Source organism: Microcaecilia unicolor, chromosome 9, assembly GCF_901765095.1.
Source record: "Microcaecilia unicolor chromosome 9, aMicUni1.1, whole genome shotgun sequence".
Taxonomy (NCBI): domain Eukaryota; kingdom Metazoa; phylum Chordata; class Amphibia; order Gymnophiona; family Siphonopidae; genus Microcaecilia; species Microcaecilia unicolor.
Window position 1 is genome coordinate 221,835,477 of NC_044039.1, and position 26,307 is coordinate 221,861,783.

The following is a 26,307-nucleotide window of genomic DNA, read 5'->3' on the forward strand; positions in this document are numbered from 1 at the left end:
GTTGCAATGGGTTTCTTAATATTGGGAAGGGCTTTTAAATCTTTGATTAGAGTAGACGAGGGTCAAGAAATGTTATCTTCCTCATTCACCACAAATAGTGAATTGTTTGAAGGTAGTTGAAGCTGATACGTACTTTTGGCCAAGTTGACTGCTGTGTTCGTCTATAAACTGTGATTTGATCCTGGAGCTTCATTTGTAATGTATAGGAACATGCTTCTGAAGTCTCCCTGGCAGCTGACAGAGCAGTAATGTATCTTTGTCTCCCTCCTTTGTCATTGCTCTGATCTTTCTCTGCTTGGCCACTGCAGTTTTGTGCACTCCTGGGCTCCTGCCTCGCTCCCTTTGCATTCCTCACCGTTCTGGAGCTCTCCGGGTCTGTGTTTGCGGCTCTGCTCACTGCTGCTGTCATCCTTTTTGGTAAGTTGGATAATTTTGTGGGAAGAATGAAACAACAGCTGTGGGGTAAAATCCTGTAGTCAGACTTTTCCTTCTGTTTGTTGTCAAATTAGCAGAGCTCTGCTTGAGTTTCTGCCTTGCCAGTGGTATTCTGTTTCTTCCCCCTCCAATACCTCCTCTTCAGAGCTCTGGTTTGCCAATGGGATCCTCACTTCTCCTCCATTTCAGAGCATTTCTCTGTGAGTGGGATCCTGCTCACCACTCCTTGCTTCCTCCTGTGCAGCAAGTGGGTCTTTCTCCAAACCCTGGGGAGCAGTGGTTTGTATGTGGGATCCTGTTTGTTTATTTGGATTTTGCTCAAGTGGTAACTCAAGGTGAGTTACATTCAGGTACACTGGGTATTTCCCTGTCCCTGGAGGGCTCACAAGCTAAGTTGTACCTGAGGTAATGGAGGGTTAAGTGAGCAGCAGTGGGATTTGAACTGGCCAACTCTGGATGTCAAGACTGGTGCTGTAACCACTAGGCCACTCCTCCACTCCTTTTCCTCTCTGTCCTGCCAAAAGGTTCTTGTTTGGGAGTGGCCTTGCCCCTGAACGCTCTCTGTCTTGTCTTCCCAGACACAGGCTGCATCACTTTGTCCCAGTACATCCTGCTGGATCCCATCCTCATGTTCTTTATCATGGGGGCTGTGCTGAGTATGGTGAGAGTCAAGTCGTATGCTCACAGGTGAGATGAAGCTCAGACTATAGAGCACTGTACATCTGAAACTGTGATGTATTGTGGATGATAGCCAGCTGTAGACAATGCTGATCTAATCATGTAGGACTTCTGCATATTATGTTCTGTCTGATAATCCATTTATTCATTTCTTGCCATCCATCTGTCATCTGTGAGTTGTTGTATTTTTGCCACATTCTCTTCCATGTACAGGCCAAGTACTGGAGGGGTCTTTTCTGTGTGTTGTAGAACAGGATGTGACATCCTTCAGATCATGGTTCTGCATGTCTTCAGTAGCTGTAGGCCATCTGAGGCCCCATTTCCAGGCTTTCTGGCTCAGGAGCAAGAGCCTGAGGTAGCACTGGTATTCAGGTCTTTGTGTAAGGGATCAGCTTTTCTCTTATCCCCCTTAAACTCAGTTTTGTCCTGGTAGCACCAATGAACTGCCTCGTTTCTCTCTTTAGACCTTTCTCTGCTGCCTGGTGGTTGTGGCTGTCTCTGACGGGGGTAAATCTTGCCGGTGCTATGGGAGTGAAGTTTGTTGGCCTTTTTGTTGTACTTCTGGTGGGACTGAACACGGTTCATGATCTTTGGGAGCTCCTGGGAGACCTAAGTCTCTCCTTGGTAAGTGTACATGCATGCATGTGTGTATTGCGGTCTGATTTATTCTGTGGCCTTTGACTCCGATGACCTAGTGATCTTAGCTATGGTTCTCAGCTTGTTTGAGATGGGGGCCATTGGCTTCTGATGTTGTACTGAAGAGCAGGTGTCTTACAGGAATGTGAGAGAAGAGTGTTATATAGTTAAATTGTGTGAAGGATCTATAACTGCAGGTGTGTGCTGGGGTGTTGTGGATGTGCAGTTGCTTTAGAGCTGTAATGATTTGCTTTTTCTCTGTTCCTCAGGTGCTTCTCTGGAAACACTTGCTGGCTCGGATTCTGTGTCTGATTGTGATGCCTCTTGCTCTCTACGTTGCAATGTTTGCTGTGCACTTCTCTGTGCTTAATAAGAGGTACTCCTGCCTTATACGTTGTTTTGGTTTTCTTTAATTTCATTCCACATCAGAGAAGAATTATGACAAATCATTGCACTGTATAATTTCTAGTTCTCTGGCAAAGGTCCCTCTCATATTACTCAGCAGTTTGGACAGCTCGTGTTCTGCATCACCATGTAGGGACAGCTGGTAGTTTGCAAGGAGCCTGTGGAAGACTTCAGGAACCCGGGGTATAAGCACAGGCATCATACCAAGGCCTCTCTTATTCCTTGAGTCCTTCATGATTTTGTTTTCCCCTTTCCTTCCCTCCAATCCCCACACTTGTAAGGAAATATGTTTCTTTTTTTATCCGGGGCTTATTTCTCTCCGCGACAGGCATGTCACGCAGGGGCAGAGCCAGACTGCCAGCTGTAGGAAATGTTCGATGGCAGACGCCTCTTTTTCTCATGGGATATGGTAATGTCGGCCAATTGTTTCTGCAGTCAGTCCTAGGACACTGAGTGATTCTTACCTTTGAAAGAACAATTTTTATTGGCCAGAGTTGTGGGGAACTGGCACTGTGGGAGAGACTGTTTTTGGGAAATTCATGTATCCTTGAAAAGAAATTAATTCTCAACTTGGAAAATCCCCCCCCCCCCTCCTTTTGATACTGGAAGAACAAACTTCACGAGCTGATGATTTGGGAATCCTAGGAGGCATCAGAGATTTCTTGAGATATGGGAGACCTACTTAAATTTCACCACTGGCTCGTAGCCAGATACGGAACAGATTTTCAGTGGGACGCTGACAATGGCTTTAGATGGGTGGGAATCAGGCATGAAACAAAAGGGGAGGGGATAATTACTTAGCGTCTGGCAGGCAGGGGTCCGAAGGGGAGTGGTCCTACTGATTTTCACTGCATTAACTTCTTTATCTTAGGTTTGAAATGTTTGATTTTGGGAGGGGGGTGAGGTTCATAGACATACAGCTTGTTTAGATTATTGGTACGCATTGTACTCTATGCCATAGATAGATTTTGGGTTTTTTTCTCTTAAGCCGGAAGGGAGGAGAAGGGTGGTTTAGAAGGACTGAATAGAGAAAAGGGAAACTGTAAAAACTTTGCTCCAGGATCTTCTCCTCTTATTTCGTTACAATAAGCCCAGCCACCCAGTCCGTTGAACGTAGAACTAGAAGACTGTGTTACTGGCTGTATCCTCTCCAAACTTATGTTACGATAACAACTGAGGATAGGTGGTGGTGGTGGTGGGGGTATATGAAAGGTAGGGGTTGTGGGGACATTTCTGGGCAAAGATTGATGACAGATTGTATCTTGCTGTTTTGACATTGTACACTCGGTATATTTTATTGTTTGGTATGTTATCTTTGTTGAAACGTAAAGAGTGCTGATTTTTTTTAGTTGAGTCCAACCTTGCTCGGGACAATGGCGCTAAAACGTGAGTTTGAGATCTTAAAGTACAGTATGGCAATAAGAGGTTAATAAATCGCTCAGGTATTGGGGGATTCCAGTTTAGAATGCCGTAAAGTCAAAACTGATATCTTAAACTTAGTGCGATAAGAACAGGGAAGTCAGTGTGCAGCTTTCAAAGAGGTTTCACGTGATCGAATTTTTTAGCTATTATGGATGTTTTGTAAGCAGGTAATTGAATACGTATTTATTTTTATTTATGTCTGCATTTATATCCCGCATTTCCCCACCTAATGATAAGTGTGGCTTACAATCATCCAGGATACACTGGTTGTAAATTGTGTAGAACAGTGAGGTTTACATCTGCCAGCTGCTGTTTCTTGCAAATGGTTTACCATATAGAAGTCAAGTTGAAGGAGTGAGGGCCGTGTGCAGTACTGGAAGTTTAATTTAGTTCTGTCCATTGTCAGATATATGTATTGATTTCCGGTGGTCTGCTCTGGTTAAGTTGGGTCAGTGGGAAGGAATTTTTCTGAATAGATGGGCTTTCAGATATTTTCGGAAGGTTGGGTAAGTGTCTATATATTTTAGGTCTTTTGGTAGTGTGTTTCAGAATTTGGTGCAGATGTATGGGAAGCTGGTAGCATATGCTGATTTGTATTTGAGGCCTTGGGATCTAGGGAAGTGGAGGGTAAGGTAGGATCTTGCAAATCTAGTTGCATAACGGATTGGTGGGTCTTTTAGACTGGTCATGTAGCCCAATGAGAGGCCGAAGATTATTCTGTAGACTAGAGAACAGATCTTGAAGTATATGTGTGCTTTGATTGGGAGCCAGTGTAGTTTTTGGAGTAGGGGTCGAGCACTTTCGAATTGAGTTGTTACGAATATGAGTCTAGCCGCTGTGTTTTGTGCTGTTTGCAAGTTCCTTAAGATTTGGTCTTTGCACCCTGAGTAGATTCCGTTGCAGTAGACCACATGGGCAAGGACTCTGGTTTTGGACCAGGGTGCAGAAAGCGTCTCTTGGGCCGTACTGTTTTTCTGTTTTTAAGTTTCCACATTATGTGGAACATTTTCTTTGTAGTTGCTGTGGCCCGGTTTTGGAGAGATAAGTCACAGTCTACGGTAATTCCTAGAATTTTCAGTTTGTCAGAAAGGGAGAGGGACGATCCCAAGGTGTGGATGGTTGTGAAGCGGACAGAATTGTGTGGAGATGATCAGGCAGTGTGGTTTTTTTCCCCCCTATTTAGTTTCAGCTTGAACTTGGGTAATCCAACAAATAATGAGTTCCAATAGTCCAATCTACTTGAAACAAGAGTTTTGTCCATGAAACTCTTTGGTGTTTTGTTAAAGCTATGCCTTTGACTTGGTTTAGGAATAGCATCTCTTTGAATATTGTTTCATTGGGAGACTCTTCAGCATAGTAAAGAATTTGCTAGGTTTTCAAAATCCATTGTATCCTTGATGCAGGCAGAAGTGGAAACGAGACTGTGTTAGGTGACACCAGATCTTCAGTAAACACTTTTGCATTCCTTACTGCTCTGGACTGTTTGTGCATTTCTAGCTTCTCCCTCACTGATTCTTCTGCAGTTAGTAAGAGCCTGTGACTATGCCAAACTACTTTTTAAAAATGTGTTTAATTTTTTTTTAACACTCAGGCAGAAGAGCAGATTATTGGCCATTGTTGTTGATTATTGGCTTATGTTATGTTGTTATTGCTTCATGATAGAGGAGATTCTGCTTTCTGCGGTGCTTGCTCACAGTGATGATCTAGGGTAGTTTTAGTTGTCTTTGTTTTACATTTAGATACCTGATGACATGCAGAAGCAGTGACTATAAACTTTCAGGATCCAAGGATAATAAAATAAAAATTGGACATGCATAATTCAGACACTTCTGTATCCAGTGCACACTGACTCGTTCTGTTGGGTCCTCAAGAAATGTCTTTGTTGTCACATATTGAGAGGCAGCTGACAGATAAATTGGACCCGATTTTCAGCGGGATTTATCTACCTAACCATGGAGTTAGGGGTCTAGATCCCTCCCCTCCCCCTCCTACAAAGCAGCTAAATCTCTAGCTACCTAGGTGGAATAAGTAACTAGATTTTACACTATTTGAAGGAAACAGTTAACTAGTTGATGAGCTGTCAAAAAGCCTGTCCTAAATCTAGCCATGCTGGACCCAGTTGAACATTGACCCCCCCCCCCCCCCCCATTTAAACCGGCTGAATATGTAAATATTGTATAACTTCTTTATCAGGAAAGTGTGCTTGTGAGGGTTAGTGCATTGATTCACTTTCCGTTCACCATGGATTCAGATGGATCCCTCAACACAATTCGTTTCTCTTTTTAGTGGTCCTGGTGATGGGTTTTACAGCTCTGCCTTCCAGTCTCGATTGATTGGGAATAACCTGCACAATGCCTCCATGCCAGAACGTAAGTACTGGTGTCTGTGTCTAGGAAATATCCTGCCTAGAGTGTTTGGGCCCCTGGGTTCCTTTAATTGCCTTCCTGTATAGGGGAAGGTGTTTTTCCCTGTAGATGGAAATCCCCCTCTGCCTGTGGCTGGCTACTGTCGGATTGCTTAACTTTTTCTGATTTTTGCAGTGGGGCATGACGGAGGAGTATTTGGGTTTAGACCCTGAAAAAAAAGTAAATGTAACCTACAAGTGGGCAGTGAAACTGGTCTTTTTATTTTAGAATTGCATAAGGTATCTTGTTAACAAGGGGGGAGACTAGCGGAGTCATTCCTCTGCTGCTACGTCTCCCCAGTTCTAGCAGTTCAAATGGTGACGACACTTATAGTTCTGAAACCACAGATGAGGTAATCAGTTTTTTTTTTCATGGACAGCAAAAATACAAAGGACAGGGGTCTTTGAATGACAGGCAGGATACGGATGTGTTTTAAGGAAAACAAAACATGTCTATTACGCGCTATTTCTCAACTATTGATGAGGAAAGTCTAACAATTACAATCTGCTTATTTAGTCAGAACACAATATTTGTGTCTTAGGAACAGAAGCAGAGAAAAACCAGTTTCCAATAGTAATTCTTTAACTAGAGATAAGCACCTTGTACTTTGAAAGTTCTCTTTCCCGCATCCTGGGGCCCGTCCTCAGTGTAGATTTCAATCCAATCCTGTTCACACACCAGTCAATTACAGGCCCTGTTTCCTGATGTCAGTGAGAATGGCTGAGATTTGCATCTTTTCAACAACTCGCTAAAGACAGTTTCTTAACAGTTTTAAGACATAAATGTTAAGTTTTCCAAATCCACACCACTTTACTAAGATTAGAACTGAGACATACATGAGACAGTTTTCAGAATGGCTGCACGGAGGCCGAGAGATACATTATACCTGTGGCCTGCAAGCTAATATTCAAAGGGAATATTTGGAAAGTCAGCAGGGGGTACACAGTGGGCACCCATATATATATATTTGTGCTTGCTATGGAGTAGGAGAAATATACATGCAGGACTGGGCTTACATTTTTGAAAGTCCTGTGTTAGCTTTCCCTGCCCACAGCCTAAACCTGTTCCCTGATTTTGTAATGCCTCTAACTGCTGATTTTCAATGGTAACCACTTCGGCTCTGTCTGTATGTTGCCTGGGTGGAGATGGGTAACACCTAAATATATACCGTATTTTTCGGACTATAAGACGCACCTAGGTTTTCCTCCCAAATTTGGAGGGAAAAAAAAAAGTGCATCTTATAGTCCGAAAAATAGTTACAGGCCCCCCTCCCTCCGTTACAGGCACGCACGCACTCCCTCCCTCCGTTACAGGCATCTCCCTCCGTTACAGGCTCCCTCCCTCCGTTGGAATTTTAAAACTCCTCACCTCGTCGGTGTGACTCGCGGTAGCAGCAGCGCTTCAGCTTTCACGTCGCTCTTCACTCAGCCAGCCTTCTCTCATTAACGTAGGTTAATGCAGGATGTTCCTTCTGAAAGATCCTTCTTCTGAGTTGTTAGATTGGCTTTCATTATTTGTGACCGTTACTCTTGGCCTAGGTTGGTTTTTCCAGAATATGGGATATATTGTACTGACTCTAATACCTAAGAAAGCTGATGCAGATGTATCTCAGGTCTTTAACTTGAGGCCAATAGCAAATTTAGTCAGATTTGTAGTTGGATCTCAGTTGTCAGATTATTTGGTTGAACATAATCTGCTACATAATTCACAGCTTGGGTTCCGTTACTTTTTTTTTGTTTTGTTTTTAATTTTATTCAGTTGTCAAGGCAATAACAACGTGTAACAAGATAACAGTGTACATTCCATAAATGCTTACTGTATAGGAACAACATTTTTAACCCTCCCCCTCCCCCCCCATCTAGCCGCTCAATGTCCACAATGGAATTAGGGTTGTGGGTAAATCAGAGCCAGATATAAAGATGGGATATAATCTGAGGTTTGGGCAGTTGTCCTCCAAGACTTATAAATATCCCATATCTTGTGGTGTGATGTAATACGATTATATTTTTGAGCTGGGACTTCAGACAGTAATAATCCACTTTTTTAAAAACAGTCTCAAGTGTTGGGGTAGCTGATTGCTTCCCAAGTTATGTCAGCACTCTCTTAGCCGCTGTAGAAACATGGATTGCCAGGGAATGTATTTTTTTTGGGATACCCACAGTCTTATAATGCAAAAAAACAACAATCAGCATGTAGTGGGTACCTGACCATCAAGAACAGATTAAGTTCATGTAATAACGCTGTTCAAAAGGCTTGCACTGCTGGACATGTCCACCAAATGTGAAAGACCCCGTCTCCCCACAGTTAACGCCAACACAGTGGAGAGCCAGTATTGTAAATCGTAAATAAGCTCTCTGGGGTATAATACCACTGATAAAAAAACAAAAATCTTAGATCCATTTTCAACCATGGAAGTGGAAATAGAAATCTTGACATGGTAATGAAAGATTTTATCCCAGTTCATACGTTCATAAGTACAAGTCAAGATCTTTTGCTTTTTAGCAGTATGTTGCTGTATGGACGCAGCCCATAATCTTCTTGCAGTTCAGTGAAGGGAAGATGTTCACCTTCAACCCAGGCCTGTCCTAAAGTACGCAAGGATCTAGCCACCCATTGAGCATATGTTTTACCCAGGGACAAAGCGGGAGGCATGCTGAATGGGTGGTACTGTCTGTCTGGGAATGTTCTGTTGCTTTCATAGTACCGAGGCCCTGCCGTTGTGTCTGACTTCTGAAGTAAAGCAGGTGTTGTGCAAAGGAGGAGAGATGGCATTATTGCAATTTGATATTTCTGCAGCCTTCGATACTATCAGTCATGATATTTTACTTAATTTACTATTTATTTATTTATTTTATTACGTTTGTACCCGGCGCTTTCCCACACATAGCAGGTTCAATGCGGCTTACATAGTAAATGGTAGATGGAATTACAAAGATTTGTAAGGAAAATATTACAAACTGTAGTAAACATAGTAATAGAGAGGCCTTAAAAATATGTGGCTTGAACATAGAAAGGTGCAACAAAAGTAGGATAAGCAGAAGAAAAGAGATTGGGAGGGATGTGGTATAGGGAGGAAGGTAAAGAAAAGACTAGGGGATGAGCATGAAGGAACTTGGGAGACATGGTCTAAAATATGATCATCGTCGAAGCAGGAGTCGTGCGGGTGGGTTGTAAGTTTAAGTCGGGTCGTTTGGGTAAGCTTGCTTGAAGAGATGGGCTTTCAACATTTTTCTGAAGGGTAGATATTCGTTGATTGTTCGGATGGATTTTGAGTTTGGATTAGCGAACTCTGTTTTACATTGGTTTGAGTCCTTTTTGAAGAATAGTATTTAATACCATCTGGTATTAAAAGATGGACTTTTTTCATCTTCCTGGGTACCTCATTGTGAAGTCCCACAGGGTTCTCCCATTTCTCCACTTCTGTACGATCTATAATATGAGCTCACTTAGTCTCATTTCATTGAACTCAGGCAAGCTGATAACTCTCCTATGCTGATGAAATCATTTTATTCGTTCCTGTTGGCCAAGATACTGAATCCACTTCTAGAATTATTAATAATCATATTGATAAAATTAAGAAGTGGTCTGTGTTTGTATGGCTCAAATTGAACACCAATAAAACAAAAATTCTCTGGTTTTGTGTGAACTTATTTAATATTCTTAAATTTGTTTTGAATAATGAAGAGATTCAGCTTAATGTTGAGAGAGTTTCTAAAATTCTCTGAATGCTTTTGGATTTCTCGCTGACTATGGAGCCCCAGGTGAATTATTTAGTTCAAAAAGCTTATTTTAAGCTAAAACAACTACGCTTGTCATTTTAGAATTATTGTTCAGTTACCGATTCTAGCTTTTCCTGGATTATGGAAATTGCTTGTATTTGGGAACATGAGTTGCCATACTGGGTCAGACCAATGGTCCATCTAGCCCAGTAGCCTGTTTTCCAAAGAGTGGCCAAGCCAGGTCACAAGTACCTGGCAGAAACCTAAATCGTGGCAACACTCAATACTACAAATCCCATGGCAAGCAGTTGCTTCCAATGTCTGTCTCAATAGCAGACTATGGACTTTTCCTCCAGGAATTTGTCCAAACCTTTTTTAAAATCCATATACACTAACTGCTGTTACCACAACCTCTGGCAAAGAGTTCCAGAGCATAACTATTCGTTGAGTGAAAAAATATTTCCTCCTGTTTGTTTTAAAAGTATTTCCGTACAACTTCCTCGAGTGTCCCCTAGTCTTTGTACTTTTTGGAACAAGTAAAAAATTGATTTACTTCTACTCGTTCTACACCACTCAGGATTTTGTAGACCTCAATCATATCTTCACTCATCTGTCTCTTTTGCAAGCTGAAGAGCCCTAATCTATTTAACCTTTCCTTATACAAGAGGAGTTCCATCCCCTTTATCATTTAGTAGCTAGGCTGAAAACACATTTCTTCAGTCTGTCTTTTCTGAATACAAAGAACTCCATTTGAATTTTACCCACCCCCTTTTCTTAATCTCGTTTCCTATCTAGTCCTGCCTAATTATGCTCTCACCTATCCACCCTTAATTATTTGTTTGTCCTTGAGGTAGTGGTCTAAATCCCTGGTTTCTTACTGCACATGTATTAATTTGCTTCTTGAACTTATTGTAATTTGTGTTATATTCTGTACATTATATTTTATTCACTTTATTGTTTGTTTGTAAGCCACATTGAACTTGAGTCTATTTTGGGCTAATGTGGGGTATAAATGTCATGAATAAATAAATAAATAAATAAAATAGATAAATCAAGAGTTGATTATGTTATACATCTGTTGGTGGAGTTGCACTGGTTACCAGAGCAGGCTCAAATCCATTTTGAGATGGTCTGTTTGGTGTTTACAATTTTAGAAAGTAAAAAAAATGTTTAGTTAGTTTTCTAATTGATCTGTTTTTCAGTTACCTGTTATTGTTTGCTGATTGCACATTTTCTGTCCACTGTTCAAGTTCTGAGAATAAACACATGTGCTTGTTCGCCCTGCCTGCCTGGACTGATATCCTGGTGGTTTGTGTGTTGGATCTGCGAGTGCTTTCTTGGAACTGTGGGACCACTGGGAGTGTGGTTCCAGTAACCTAGATATCACTGGAGATAATTTGAGGTTGGGAGACTTGCCCAGAGGCGGTTGTGACCCAGTCGGTGGGAGGTGGGTGCTAGTGCAGAGCACAAGTGGCAGGTGCAGGCGGACCTGAACTGTGCTGGGGATAGACCCTCTAAAGTGGCCATAGGGTAACCCAGGCAGGTGGCTAGGAGTTTTGTGACAGGCAGTGTTTGAATTGCCAATCTATACAAAATACAACCATCAGTTTACTATGTTACTCTCAAATTTGACCATGTGTGTCCGCTACTTCAAAAGCATCAGTGGCTCCCTATTGAGCAGCGCATAGCACTTAAACTATTAACTCTCACTTTCAAGACCCCACAGAATTGGTCTTCCTGACTAGTCTGGCAACCCTCACCATTGCATATTCTTCTCCTTGTCTTTGTTCTGTCAGTGATCACCATCTGGTACTTCGTAGCCCCAAATCTACTTAGCTTTTTTTCTTCACGGCCCCCTTCTTTTGGAATTCCTTCCCCCTGAACATCTGTGTGGAATTATCTTTTAAGAATAAGTCTGCCATAAAAGTATGGCTTTTCCATCACCAACCCTACTTAAGATTTCAGAGAAACGTGACAGCAGGGTCCATTGTTTTTCCATGCCTCTCTCATTTCCCCACTGGTCTTTCTGACTCATTTTTCTTCGGCTGAGTTTTATTGTTTCTTGGGTGTGTGATGTTCTTTCCTATTGGTTATAGTAGTTTCTTTCTTCCTGTGGAATTTTGTTTTTAGATTGCAAACTGCTTAGATCTGTGAGTTAGTTTAGGTGGGCATAGTAAGTGTCAATAAACCATAAACAATACTGTCTGACACAAACAGAAAAGTAGTGAAAAGGTGAGGATTGATTTACTTTAGGAGAGAAATGAGCGGAAAGATTGATGGGGACAAGGGAGACTAGTGCTTTATGCTCAATAATGGGAATTTTATAAAGAAAATGATAGCCGCTTGTTAATTTTCGCATATTCTTTTGCAGACTTGGCATATGGGTCTGTCATTACCATGAAGAACCTTCGTACGGCAGGAGGGTATCTGCACTCGCACTGGCACCTGTACCCAGAGGGTGTTGGGGCACACCAGCAACAGGTTGGTGTTAGTTTTTGCATGCTGACTTGCGTACCCAGAGGGTGTGACATTCTTTCTAATACAAACTGACTATTAATGGCTATGTTTGTGGAACTGACAGGCTTTCTAGTAGAGTTTGTGCCTCGGAGTGGAGGAGTAGCCTAGTGGTTAGTGCAGCGGACTCTGATTCTGGTGAACTGGGTTCGATTCCCACTGCAGCTCCTTGTGACTCTGAGCAAGTCACTTAACCCTACATTGACCCTGGTACAAAATAAGTACCTGAATATATGTAAACCACTTTGAATGTAGTTGCAAAAACCTCAGAAAGGCGGTATATCAAGTCCCATTTCCCTTTCCCCCTTTCCCTTATGACATCACAATATCAGAAGTGAGCCAAGTATTGGGCAATCAAGCCATTGTGACATCACTGATGAGGTTGGCTCTTATTGGTGGAATGAGTGGAGGAGTAGCCTAGTGGTTAGTGCAGTGGACTTTGATCCTGGGGAACTGAGTTCGATTCCCACTGCAGCTCCTTGTGACTCTGGGCAAGTCACTTAACCCTCCATTGCCCCTGGTACAAATAAGTACCTGTATATACTATGTAAAGCACTTTGAATGTAGTTGCAAAAACCACAGAAAGGCGGTATATCAAGTCTCATTCCCTTTCCCTATATGTAGATGGCGTGATGGCAAATTGCTAACCAGTGTTTAATCATGAATAGCTATAATCTGCGTAAGTGGTTGGTGTGGCTCTAGTCACCTTAGACAGACTGGATGGCCCATGGATGTCTTTATGTGCTATCATTTACTCTGTTACTTCAGAATTTACCCTGGAGGGGATACGTAGGCAGAAGCATCTTGAAGGATCTTTGCAGTTTACCTTTTACCATTCAAAACGGATTTCTCTTATCTGCAGCTTGTTAGTGGATCTGTAAGCTTCAGTTATCAAAACATTAGTGACTGAGAGCAGATGGGGTCCAATTCTGCCCCCGCTGGTACGTGGGGTAGATGATAGAAATCTTTGACATGACAAGTCAGCAATGGATTAATTTATTTTTTGTTACATTTGTACCCTGCGCTTTCCCACTCATGGCAGGCTCAATGCGGCTTACATGGGGCAATGGAGGGTTAAGTGACTTGCCCAGAGTCACAAGGAGCTGCCTGTGCCTGAAGTGGGAATCAAACTCAGTTCCTCAGGACCAAAGTCCACCACCCTAACCACTAGGCCACTCCTCCACTGTTGCTACTATTTGAGATTCTACATGGAATGTTGCTATTCCACTAGCAACATTCCATGTAGAAGTCGGCCCTTGCAGATCACCAATGTGGCCGCGCAGGCTTCTGCTTCTGTGAGTCTGACGTCCTGCACGTACGTGCAGGACGTCAGACTCACAGAAACAGAAGCCTGCGCAGCCTTCTAAATGGAATGTTGCTAGTGGAATAGCAACATTCCATGTAGAATCTCCAATAGTAGCAACATTCCATGTAGAATCTCCAGTAGTAGCAACATTCCATGTAGAATCTCCAATAGTATCTATTTTATTTTTGTTACATTTGTACCTCGCGCTTTCCCACTCATGGCAGGCTCAATGCGGCTTACATGGGGCAATGGAGGGTTAAGTGACTTGCCCAGAGTCACAAGGAGCTGCCTGTGCCTGAAGTGGGAATCAAACTCAGTTCCTCAGGACCAAAGTCCACCACCCTAACCACTAGGCCACTCCTCCACTGTTGCTACTATTTGAGATTCTACATGGAATGTTGCTATTCCACTAGCAACATTCCATGTAGAAGTCGGCCCTTGCAGATCACCAATGTGGCCGCGCAGGCTTCTGCTTCTGTGAGTCTGACGTCCTGCACGTACGTGCAGGACGTCAGACTCACAGAAACAGAAGCCTGCGCAGCCTTCTAAATGGAATGTTGCTAGTGGAATAGCAACATTCCATGTAGAATCTCCAATAGTAGCAACATTCCATGTAGAATCTCCAGTAGTAGCAACATTCCATGTAGAATCTCCAATAGTATCTATTTTATTTTTGTTACATTTGTACCTCGCGCTTTCCCACTCATGGCAGGCTCAATGCGGCTTACATGGGGCAATGGAGGGTTAAGTGACTTGCCCAGAGTCACAAGGAGCTGCCTGTGCCTGAAGTGGGAATCAAACTCAGTTCCTCAGGACCAAAGTCCACCACCCTAACCACTAGGCCACTCCTCCACTGTTGCTACTATTTGAGATTCTACATGGAATGTTGCTATTCCACTAGCAACATTCCATGTAGAAGTCGGCCCTTGCAGATCACCATGTAGAAGGCTGCGCAGGCTTCTGTTTCTGTGAGTCTGACGTCCTGCACGTACGTGCAGGACGTCAGACTCACAGAAGCAGAAGCCTGCGCAGCCTTCTAAATGGAATGTTGCTAGTGGAATAGCAACATTCCATGTAGAATCTCCAATAGTAGCAACATTCCATGTAGAATCTCCAGTAGTAGCAACATTCCATGTAGAATCTCCAATAGTATCTATTTTATTTTTGTTACATTTGTACCTCGCGCTTTCCCACTCATGGCAGGCTCAATGCGGCTTACATGGGGCAATGGAGGGTTAAGTGACTTGCCCAGAGTCACAAGGAGCTGCCTGTGCCTGAAGTGAGAATCGCACTCAGTTCCTCAGGACCAAAGTCCACCACCCTAACCACTAGGCCACTCCTCCACTGTTGCTACTATTTGAGATTCTACATGGAATGTTGCTATTCCACTAGCAACATTCCATGTAGAAGTCGGCCCTTGCAGATCACCAATGTGGCCGCGCAGGCTTCTGCTTCTGTGAGTCTGACGTCCTGCACGTACGTGCAGGACGTCAGACTCACAGAAACAGAAGCCTGCGCAGCCTTCTAAATGGAATGTTGCTAGTGGAATAGCAACATTCCATGTAGAATCTCCAATAGTAGCAACATTCCATGTAGAATCTCCAGTAGTAGCAACATTCCATGTAGAATCTCCAATAGTATCTATTTTATTTTTGTTACATTTGTACCCTGCGCTTTCCCACTCATGGCAGGCTCAATGCGGCTTACATGGGGCAATGGAGGGTTAAGTGACTTGCCCAGAGTCACAAGGAGATGCCTGTGCCTGACGTGGGAATCAAACTCAGTTCCCCAGGACCAAAGTGCACCATCCTAACCATTAGGCCACTCCTCCAAATAGTTTGCATGTCCTTAAGAAATGTTGGTATGCTGGGGATTATTTCCTAATGGAAACCTGTCTCTGGTATTAGGAGGTTGTCTGCAGAATCCTGCCTAATTCTGCTTGCCTGGCACTCTGTCTTGACCCCAGAATGCAATGTCATGAGCACTTGCAAACATGTAGAATATACACAGTCAGCCCATGAAATTATACGTAGCTTAAAGGTGATGTGCTGCATGGAATGTGCTCATGCATTGCGGGTTGCCAGCCCCTCGATTATGTCAGAGGCTTTTGATGGAACTACAGTAGTGTCAGTTCTACATCATTCTCCCACTTCCAGGTAGAGGGGAGCATGGAAATGAGTAATTCCACTGTTCCCACATCTCTCCAACCCTAAAAGAAAGAGAGAGATCTTTCCGTTCCCTTCAGTAGTGAGCTGTGTGGCATCTTGTATTTCAGATTACCACCTACTTGCACAAGGATCTCAATAATGTGTGGATAGTGAAGAAACAGCAGGCCCAGCACGGTAAGCAGAACCTCTCATGTGTCAGTGCTGCTTTCATAGTTGTTAAAACAGCTGTAAATAATTCACCTTTCACACCTCACGCACGACAAAGTTTTATTGGAACAAAGCACAAAGTAGATGTTTTAAGGAAGGGGTGGAGTACTGTGGTTGCCATGTTAGTCCAGTTGAATGTTTAGAAATATTGACAAACAGAAATGTATAAGTTGAGGGCCACTGGGGTGGTGGGGGGGGGGGGGGGGGGGGGGGGGGGAGATTCCCCAGGCCCAGCCTCCAAGGAGGGCTCGGCACCAGCGATCAAAAGAGACTGCTCTGCCGGCCACAGGTCCTTCTTCCTGCCACGTCCTGCCTATGCGGAAACAGGAAGTTACTTCACAGGAGGCAGGATGTGGCAAGAAGAAAGACCTATAGCCGGCAGAGTACTCTCTCTTGTTCACTGCTGCGGTAGGGGGGCAGCATGGGGGAACAGCAGTGGCGTGGCCCTAAAGATTGTTTGTCCCGGTCCCAGCTTTGTGCCTCAGCGGCCCTAAGTTAGTAACCTTGACAAATGAAATGGAACTCTTGAAAGCTGTCAAATTTTATTTAGTCCAATAAAAAGTGTTGCCCTTTATATATGTATGTATGTTGGGCTTTACCTTATGCAAGCAAAGGGACTGCAATAAGGTTTCCAGGTTTGGCCCCAAAACTGTAAAATGTGGCCACTAACTAATCAGCTCATGTATATACAGAGAGCTGTTAAGCCACTAGGATTCAGACTGGAAGCCACCAATAATGTTTTAAATAAATAATTTCTTAGTGTCCCTCCAAACCGTCCCAGAAAGGACTGATGGGTTATGCATAACCCATCAGTCCTTTCTGGGCCGGTTTGGAGGGACTAAAGGAAAGCAAATTAGCAGGTAAGGCCTAACTTCTTCATAGTTGGGTTAGGAACACCTACCAGCATGTCCTACACTTCTTGCCTACAGGGGTGGCCAGCTGATGACTTGTGAGCTGCTTGAGGTTCTTTCTGCTCTCTAGAACTGTTCCCCGATGGTGTTTGTGTCCTACATCCTCTCCCTCCCACCCTGTCAACATGAGCTGGATGCTGAAAAGGTGTAAGATAGTCATGTGTAGAGGTTGATCTCTCTGCTGCCAAACAGTTACTGGTACTAATCTGCACACTATGGGGCTTCCTGAAGGAGGTGACTGAGGGAGTTATGTGAGTCTTTCAGTTGGGGTGGATGGGGGAGGGGGATGATACTAGGGCCAGAGGGAGTGTCTGGGCATAACGTTGGGATATAGGATTTTGAAGGAGAGAGAGATTAGTGGGGTTGAGGGCATTTGCAGCCATTAGCCCTTACCCGGCCACCCCATGGGCTTCTTTGAAGTTGTTCCTTCTGCTTCTTTGGCTCTTAGTGCGTAAAAGGTTTGACAGGGGCTCTGCTTCTGTTATCCTGGGGAGCTCTGGCAGGGTTATATGAGGTCTTTAGGTGGTTTGTAAACATTGAACACTCTTTAATATCTTGGTGAAAACAATTGTGTTTTTTTTTTTCCTTTCTTTGACTCAGATTCTTCTGCTTCTGTTGAGTTAGTGAGACATAGGGATGTTATCCGGCTGGAGCACAGAATGTAAGCACCGTTTGGAATATAGAATGCTGCCAGTGACTATTTTGGGGTAATGGCCTGTACCAGATTACGGTTTCCTTTCTGCATCTTATATTTGGGCCCCTCCATCTGGGTGGGAAGAAGGCAGTGACCCAGAAAGCTCAGTCATGCTCTGGAAACTATCCCTGCCCATAGATGTAGTCTGGTTATTCTTCTCTTCTTAATCTTTGGGTTCAGCCCTGATCCTTGCTTGGGTCCGTATTGTATCTGGATGACAATCGTGAGCTGTGTCCTTAATTTCAGGACTAGACGGAATTTGCACAGTCACCAGCACGAAGCTCCTCTGACAAAGAAGCACTTCCAGGTCACCGCCTATGGGGCAGTAAGTTGACAGCATTGATAAGGGCCACATGCTGGGTTGTGAGTTTGCTGTTCTAAGGAGATTCAAATACTGGATGTTAGTAATTTTTTAATTCAACTCTTATATCCTGTCGGTCTGAGGCACAATGCTCCAGTGTCTTGGCAGACTTCAGTAATAAATATACCATCAGATAACCCCTAGAATAAACACACATACAGTAAAACATTACATAGTAAATCTAATAATGCATGAAAAACTGTCCTATACCTTCCCCATCGTACTTGGACCCATAAGCTTTGATGCATAATAAGCTTTTTACCTTTTACAGAACCTTAACCTTAATTTGCTTAGCATCCTCACCAGAGCACTCGAGAACTTGAGGGGTTATGCCTGTCAACTAAAGGGCGACTGAAACTGGGACTTTTGGTTTCGGCCAAAACCAAATCAGCAGCTGAAATTCGCCACTCCACCCCCCCCCCCCCTTTGAGAATTCTATTAATTTCCAGGCCGTTCAATTTTGGAATTCTTTACCAATATTTTCTCAAGGCCTAGTTATTTAAAAAGTACTTAGGATAATCATGTCAAATTATAATTTCTTTTCATATAAATTTAATTGATTGACTTTATTATTGTTTATCCCAGAAGATTTTTCTGGTTTTGTTTCTTACCCTGTGTTCTGCTTGGAACCTATAGGGAGTTAGTGGAATATAAATGCTGGATTAGATTAGAAAGCTTGTCTCACTGATCCAGTCACTCCCAGCAGAAAACCTGTCCCCTCAGGCCTCGTACCAGCTCCACCCTCCTCAGGCCTACCTTTTAAGTCCTGATGGTCTAGTTGACCTCTTTGGGCAGAAGCAATCCCCAGTCATTCCTGCCCCTGCTGGTTTAAATCTCAAAATGGTTGCCACGACCTCCTGCAGCAGTCTCTGCAGCCATTTTGACTGTAGAACTGGTAGGGGCAGGAGCGACTTGGGAACACTCCTGCCCTGAAGAGGCCATTAGACTACCAGGGCTTAGAAAGTAGGCCTGGGGGGCAGGCGGCCTTGGGAGAGGCTGGCCCAGGGGTATGGGCTTTCTGCAGAGGTGGGATTGGGGAGCATTACAGAGTAGTCGTGGGGGTGGGGAGTTTGTTTCAGTCAGAAATGCAGTTGAATTTTTGGCCATAACCAAAGCATGGCTGAATCCAGATGTTTTGGCGCTGAAACCAAAATTCAGTTGACCTTTACCGTCAGCCAGCAGATGGCATCAGAGAAAACAATAGTAATATGCTTTACCCTATAAGAGGTCTGTGCAGCCGAAGCTCTACATCATTTCTTTCTCTCCAGCAGATGTTGACTAGTGAACGGTGCAGTTCCTGGAAGGTTTTGTGAGGTCAACTCCTAGGCCAATTGGAGAACTGGGCTCCAGATGAGCAGGAGAAGACCCTTTCAGGATTCTATTAACAAAAATTGTTTGAACTTCATGGGACTTTAATTGGGGAATCCTCAGAGGAGTTGCAAGATCCACAATGAATTCTGTTGGAATTCATGATCTAAAATTTCTATTCCTCAGCACATTTCTTATTTCAATTGCTTCTGTCTGGTACATTAGAATAGAGAGATTCGACATTCATAGTGACTAGTAAAACATTATCTAAATTAGTGAAATTCTCCAGAACATTAATCATATGAGTAGAGTCTCTGGTATAGGATGGACATTTTGGTACCTGTGATGTGAGAAACTTATCAACAGAGAAGGAAAGGAGCTCTAGAGTAGAGCCAATAGCAGAAATATTTGATCTACTAGGAGGTGAGGAAAGTGAGATATATATTTTTGAAAATGTATGTTGATAATGAGTATTTACAGGGTGGAGTACCATTAGAAAACCACCTTCTTTTGCTATATCCAACAAGTCCCAATCAATTTTTTAATCTGAGTGTAAGGTCACCTTTAAGTTTTTGATAATAACTGTTATCTTCTAATTTTCTGCTACATAATCAATCCTATTCATAACAACAGTAGCACCATCAGATCATTCCTGAGGGTCTGAATAGCTGACTTTTGTTTGGTAAGATATCATCTGTTTTGTTTTTCTAATGTAGAGATGTCTTGTAAAACCAAATTTCATAGATATGAATAAAAGGGTTAAAAGTCCCAGAGGGATTCCATCTGCTATCCCTTTTGACAGTTGAAATACCAGCATAACTGTCAGCTTTAGTGGCAAAATGATTAATTATTTTCAATTTTCTTGTGATTGGTTGAATATAAGAGATCCAAGTTACTTACACAGTGAGGATGAGAGGGTGAAAAATATTTGAAATCTTTCTGGGACTCAAACAGATATCAATACCTACCTCAAAACAATCCTTAGACAGATTGTTCAATATATCTGATAGAGCACTGAGCAAGGATAAGATATCTGTCCTTAATAAAGTCTTGTCCTTCGTTCCACCCCCTAAATAATAGTGCTTTCAACACAAGGGCTGAACTGTTTAAACTCTCAAGAAAATTGAACATAGTTGATCGTTTTGTCACTAGAACTGCCAGTTATGCTGGTATTTCACTCTTTACCAAATGAGGGAATGTTTCGTCCCGTCCTATATTTCAAGTCACAGAATTGAGGCTTGCATGTGCCCCATTTCAGAATGGAAACTTTGAGATCTGTCATTACTTCAGTGCGAAGAGGGGAATTCTTACTGCGTTAGACCTCAAAGAGGCATATCTGCCTTTGCAGGAATTATGTCATGAGTCCGCCATTGTGATCAAACCTGCTGATAAGGATAGCTCAATATTGGTAATGGATTGGGATCAATATGTGATTGAAATTGAACATCAGCAGATTCAACGTTCTATTGTGCTGTTGATCATGACCCCCTACAGCTGAGATCAAACAACAAGTGGACCCTTTAATCACCTAAGGCTTTGAAAAACAATACTTCAACAATTAAGGAATGGCATTTTCTTCAGATTTCTTACCCTATTATGCCTGAGGTTTATACATTACCAAAAGATCACAAGGGCTTGATTCATCCCCCAGGGCTACTTATTATAATCTCGATGGGTTCGTTGCTTGAACCGTTTTCTGTCTGTGTTGACACCTTTCTAAGGCCAATTGTGAATACAGCCATTCATAACATAAAATCTGTTGAGTTTTTAATTTATCATTGGATGAAGTGACCCTTACTGGACAAACTTACATAAGAACATAAGAATAGGCATAATGGGTCAGACCAATTGTCCATCTAGCCCAGTATCCTGCTTCTAACAGTGGCTAATCCAGGCCACAAGTATCTGGTGGAAACCCAATTAGTAGCAATATTCCATGCTACCAATCCCGAGGCAAGCAGTGGTTTCCCGCATGTCCATCTCCATAACAGACTATGGACTTTTCCTCCAGGAACTTGTCTAACCCTTTTTTTTAAACCCGGATGCAATCACCATCACTACCACATCCTCTGGCAGCGAGTTCCAGAACTTAACTATTCTTTGAGTGAAAAAATATTTCCTCCTGTTTGTTTTTAAAGTATTTCTATGTAACTTCATTGAGTGTCCCCTGGTCTTTGTACTCTGTAAAAGACTGAAAAATCGATTCACTTTTACCTATTCTACACTACTCAGGATTATAGACCTCAATCATATCCCACCTCAGCCGTCTCTTTTCCAAGCTGAAGAGCCCTCTAGCCTTTCCTCATATGGGAGGAGTTCCATCCTCTTTATCATTTTGGTCGCTCTTCTTTGACCCTTTTCTAATTCCATTACACAGGGAAGAAAGCAGTCTAGAGCCTAATAAGAGTCTGCCTTTAAGGGAAAGGGCTACTTCCTGGAGAGATGGATATCCTGGAAAGCGGTGCAAGCCTGAAGCTAAGATATTTTGAATTTATATGTTTTCAAATTTGTGTTTTGGATTGTTTCATAAATTCTAGACTGCTCTCTTCCCTATGTGTCCCTCTTTCTGAATAGATTTCCTATATTAAAAAACAAAAACCTAGTTTCCTCTGACTTGGAGATCTACTGGTTCCTATAGTTCTGTCCTTCTGACTTAAGTTCCTCCCTGCCCACCCCTAGGCTAACCCTCCCTATATAGGAAAACCCAGAGACAATTATCTTCATTAAATCCTCTATTGGAAAGTGCTGCTTATTGATATCCCTTAGCACTTGTTAGGCATATCAACATGTCTTTTATTCAATGCAATATACGTTGTGCCTTAGTTCTAAGGAAAACCAACCTTCGAGCTTGCCCCATCTGTCTCCAAATATCAGCTATAAAAGATGAAATCGACAAACTCAAGAAGGAATTGGCTGCAATAAAGGAAGCATCCAGAACTACCCAATTGCCAGTCAATTTACCAGCACTGCCACAGAGAATAAAGCAAAAAAAAAAAAAGAGATTGATGGGTCACAGTGGGCTCAGGTAGACTAAGGCATTCACCCTCCCAACCTTTGCCCCTATATAATTCCTTTGCTGCATTGGAGCATTATGAAGCTCAGAAAAGAAGCACGGAGGAGGAGGAGCCAGAAGCAAACAATTGAAAAGACATCCGCAAAAAAATGATAGACTGGCACAAAGCAGAAAACACTTACTGCTAGGAGACTCCATTATAAGAGGCATTAATTTAGGAACACTATTCAAGGGTCCCAGTATAGTGAAATGCCTTCCAGGATCCTCTGCTACCAGAAGTACCAACCAAATACTGAATGTGATCTGGAAAGAAAGTATGGATTCTTTTTTTTATTTTTTTTAAATATCTTTATTGAGGTACTGGACATACAGAGTCAAACAACAAACGAAAGAAAGTAACATATGCCCAAACCACAATTCAGAGCAAAGATACAAAGCGAAATAAGTATAACGTGAACAATACTACCCAGCCGAATAAGGTCTGAACATCCTGCCCAATGATCTGTTCCAGCCTTCAGACTTATCAAGAATTGTTGCGGGTCTGCCAATCCTGGATTTAATAGCTATAGAAGCTAATGCCAAGCCTCCTCGGTTCTTCAGCTAGAGAAAAGTGCCCAGATCCACGGGTCTAGATGGATTCAACTTGGGCCACAAGAAAGCCTTGTCTGCGAATTTCCACCACTCCCAGTACTGGGTCCTGTACTTCATAACATTGTGAATTATCCAGGAACAGTGTTCTAGTAGCTCCAGAATGGCCCAGGAGACCTTGATTTGCAGACCTAATCTGTCTTTTGATTGACTGGTCATTGAAACGTTCCCAGGAAAGAAGGCATCTAATTCAGGGACCTTGGGTAATGAAAGAACCTTCTCTGTTTGGTCTTAAAGCTTGGCTCTTAAATGATTGCATTTGAGATGCAAAGGTTATTCAGAAAATATTCTATCCACACTTCTTCAGGCTGGAAAGCGTTCCACTTCAGTGACATATGAAAGAGTCCAGAGAGTCTTTGTGTGGTGGTATTCAGACTGTTCAGTTTTTCCCTTTGCAGCATCAGTTGCCCAAATTTTGGCTTTTCTTCAGAATGGTGTAGTTTAGCATTTAGGTCCTTGAAGGTTCAAATGGCAGCTTTTGCATGTTTGAGGCCATTTGGAAGGAACTTCCATAGCAGCATGTCTAGATGTGGTTCAGTTTCTCTGGGGGTGAATTGTATTCTATTTGTAAAGGCCAGGGCTGCCGAGAGGGGAGGGGAGGGGTAGGGGGCAAGATTCCCCCGGGTCTGGCCTCTAAGGTGGGCCATCACTGGCAATAAAAAAGCTGCTTTCTTCAACTTTCCAGTGGCAGACACAAGCAGAAAGCTGGATTGGTTCTCCTGCTCCTGTGTGCCAGGTTATTGCATTAACTCTACTTTGCTGGCCACATCCTGTCTCCTATGTGAAGTACTTCCTATTTTCGCATAGGCTGGAGGGGATGCAGCAGGAAGAAGGACCCATGGCTAGCAAAGGACAGTTAACACCATAACATGGTAACCTGGCACACAGGAGCAGAAGGCAGACTGAGCAAACAATAAGCTACTGCCAGAAGGGGGAGCCCAGGGGAGGGGGGAGCCCTCAAGATTGTTTGCCCCAGGTCCGGCTTGGTCTCTCTTCAGCCTCCTGAGTGTTGAAGGTGTTAGTGCATTCACTGTTTGAGCCAGTTAAGAGAGCTATACTTAAAGATTTAACTTAGAAGACTGCCTTCCTTTTAACGAAAGCATCAGCTTAAAGGATTTCTGAGTTGCAAGCTCTTTCTTGCAGGGATCATTTCCTGTGTTTTACGAAGGTTGGAGTTTCAGTTTGAACAGTTCTATTCTTTCTTCCAAAGATATGTCCCTTTCATGTGAATCAATTTCTCCATCTACCTTCCTTTTGTAGAATCAAATGCAGAGAAGATTTTAGGACCTTGTGTTTATTGGATGTTGTGAAAGATCCATCCCTCCTCCCGGGGTCCTCAGGATCTTGCCTCTGCCCTGGCCACTCCGGTTAAGAATCAGGAGACCTGGCTCAGCCTCCTAGCCCACTGCAGTCCACAGGGCAGGGCTCAAAGAAATCTAAACTCCAGAAAGCAAAATCAGTCAGTATCTTTATTCCCTTGGGATTCACAGTCCAGCAGCTCAGAAATAAAGCAGGCAAAAAAAAAACATAATCCCACTGTTTCTCCTTTCAGAGCCCAGAGCACATTAGGGTAAAATCCAACTCCACTCCACTGCTTCCAGAACTCAGTTTGTTCCACCTTAAGCAGTCTACAGTCCCGTGCTCTCCTTCTCCCCCTCCTCCCCTTTGGAAAGGGAGGAAGTGTCCATGAAGGGCAGTCGAAAAAAAAAAAACACAAGAAAAAGAAAAAAAACTGCTCCCGGTTTCCTCCTGGTGCTTGGGCAAACAGTCCCCAATAAACAGTTCCCAAAAAACAACTTCTTCAGGCTTGAGCAAACACTTTCCCACAAACAGCTTCCTCCCGCTGTGAACAGTTCACACAGGGGGAGTTAATAATCCCTCTTCAAACAGCACTCTTTAACACACAGTTCAAAACAGCCTGAACTCGCTTTGGGGAGAAAAAAGGTCCCACCCTTTCTTGGGTCACTCTCTCAATACACTGACCCTTCTCCCTCATGACCCTTTCTCTTTCCCCTCGCAGTCCAGCTGCCATACCACGAGTTCACCTGCTTTCTCAGCTTTTTCCCTGAGGACTGAGCCCAGGCTGTGAGGTCCATTGGTTCCTCCGGGCTCTCCTCTTTCTCTCTCTCCTCGGCTTCTTGCCACTCCATAGGCTCCTCGTCCCACCCACTTTTCAGCTGTTCCTCTTTCACTTGATTACCTTCCAGGGGCCCCTCCCTTGCCATGGCAGAGTTCTCCCCTGTGGCCTGCTGTGGAAGGTAATCTCTGTACCAGGGCTTGTGCCGGGGCTGCTGGGTGGTGTAGTCTTTTTCTCTCCTCCATTTTTCAGGGGGCACTACCCTTTCTCTTCTCTCTCTCTCTGTGGAAGTAGTAAAGGCAAGGCTCTGTTCTCTCTCCTTCTGCTCTTGAGCCTCCTCACTTATTCCCCTTCCACTTCCATCTGCTCCACCCCGTTTTCCTCCCCTTCACAATGTTTGTTGGGTGCTTATGAGCTACTTGGAGGTTATTAATGATTTTGGAAATTTGACAGATTGTCCTTTTGGGAGGTAGTAGAAAAGAACAATCTGCTTCTAAGCCCAACATTGTTCATTGGCTCAAAGAAGCCATTTCTTCATCTTCTGTATTAAGAGGCAAATGGCCTTCTAAAGGCTTGAGAGCTTTCCACAAGAGGAGACTAGTGACTTCATAGACGGGGGTTGGGTGCAGTAGTGCACGTGCTTTTCATGAAGAACTATAGATTGGATATGACTGCTAGATTAGAAACTGCATTTGCAGCTCAAGTTCTTAGGGTAGTGGAAAACCGCCCACATTAAAGATTGCTTTGCTACATTCCTCATGTTCTAGAGTGGTCTGGTGAGAGTGCTGAGAAGGAAAGATTGTCTTACCTGCTAATTTTCTTTCCTTTAGTCCCACCAGACCAGTCCAGATTCCTGTCCTGTTCTGCAGTATACCTTGTGTTCTTGTTTAGAGCTGTTTGTTTGCTGTTTCTTTTTTTCCCCCCTTATATGTTCTTAAAAAATGTTTTCATTCAAGGCTTTAATTTTTTTAAATAAAGGGGTAGTGGAAATCAGACTATACAAATCCGAAAGATTTAAATGTCAGCGCCATTGCTTTGTTGTTGAAATACTGCAGAGCTTCAGCAGCACGGTGCCCTTATAGGGTAGAGCACACAGCTCTTTTTTACCAATCTCTATCCTTTGGTTGACAGGCATATATAACTCTTAGGTTCTGGACCAATCAGGTAGGACGAAAAGGAAGACAATTAAAAAGATAATGTAACTTCTCCATAGCATCCTCTTCAAGGGGGGTGTAGCAATGCATTCTGTATTTAAGGGCTTTAGATAGAAAAAGCCCTTGTCTGTGAGACAGACAATTTAACTTCTGATGGTGGTGAAATCAGTAGTGATAGGTGACTTGGAAGGGAAGAAAGTGTGCTGACATGGTAGTGATGAGTGACCTAGAACAAGTTAGAATGTC

The 26,307-nt window shown here is 43.1% G+C and overlaps 1 protein-coding gene across 2 annotated transcripts in view; it reads left to right on the forward strand.

The window, feature by feature from the left end:
- Positions 1 to 26,307, forward strand: part of POMT2 (protein O-mannosyltransferase 2) — a 70,580-nt gene that overhangs the window by 13,891 nt on the left and 30,382 nt on the right. Inside the window, exons 4-12 of one of the 2 annotated variants that reach the window (XM_030213752.1) lie at positions 309 to 417; positions 1,014 to 1,122; positions 1,578 to 1,737; positions 2,019 to 2,125; positions 5,863 to 5,945; positions 12,072 to 12,181; positions 15,796 to 15,862; positions 17,407 to 17,467; positions 17,747 to 17,825. In XM_030213752.1, the coding sequence (XP_030069612.1) occupies positions 309 to 417; positions 1,014 to 1,122; positions 1,578 to 1,737; positions 2,019 to 2,125; positions 5,863 to 5,945; positions 12,072 to 12,181; positions 15,796 to 15,862; positions 17,407 to 17,467; positions 17,747 to 17,825 (885 nt within the window). The remainder of the gene's footprint in view (positions 1 to 308; positions 418 to 1,013; positions 1,123 to 1,577; positions 1,738 to 2,018; positions 2,126 to 5,862; positions 5,946 to 12,071; positions 12,182 to 15,795; positions 15,863 to 17,406; positions 17,468 to 17,746; positions 17,826 to 26,307) is intronic. The other variant, XM_030213753.1, reaches the window with a different exon arrangement.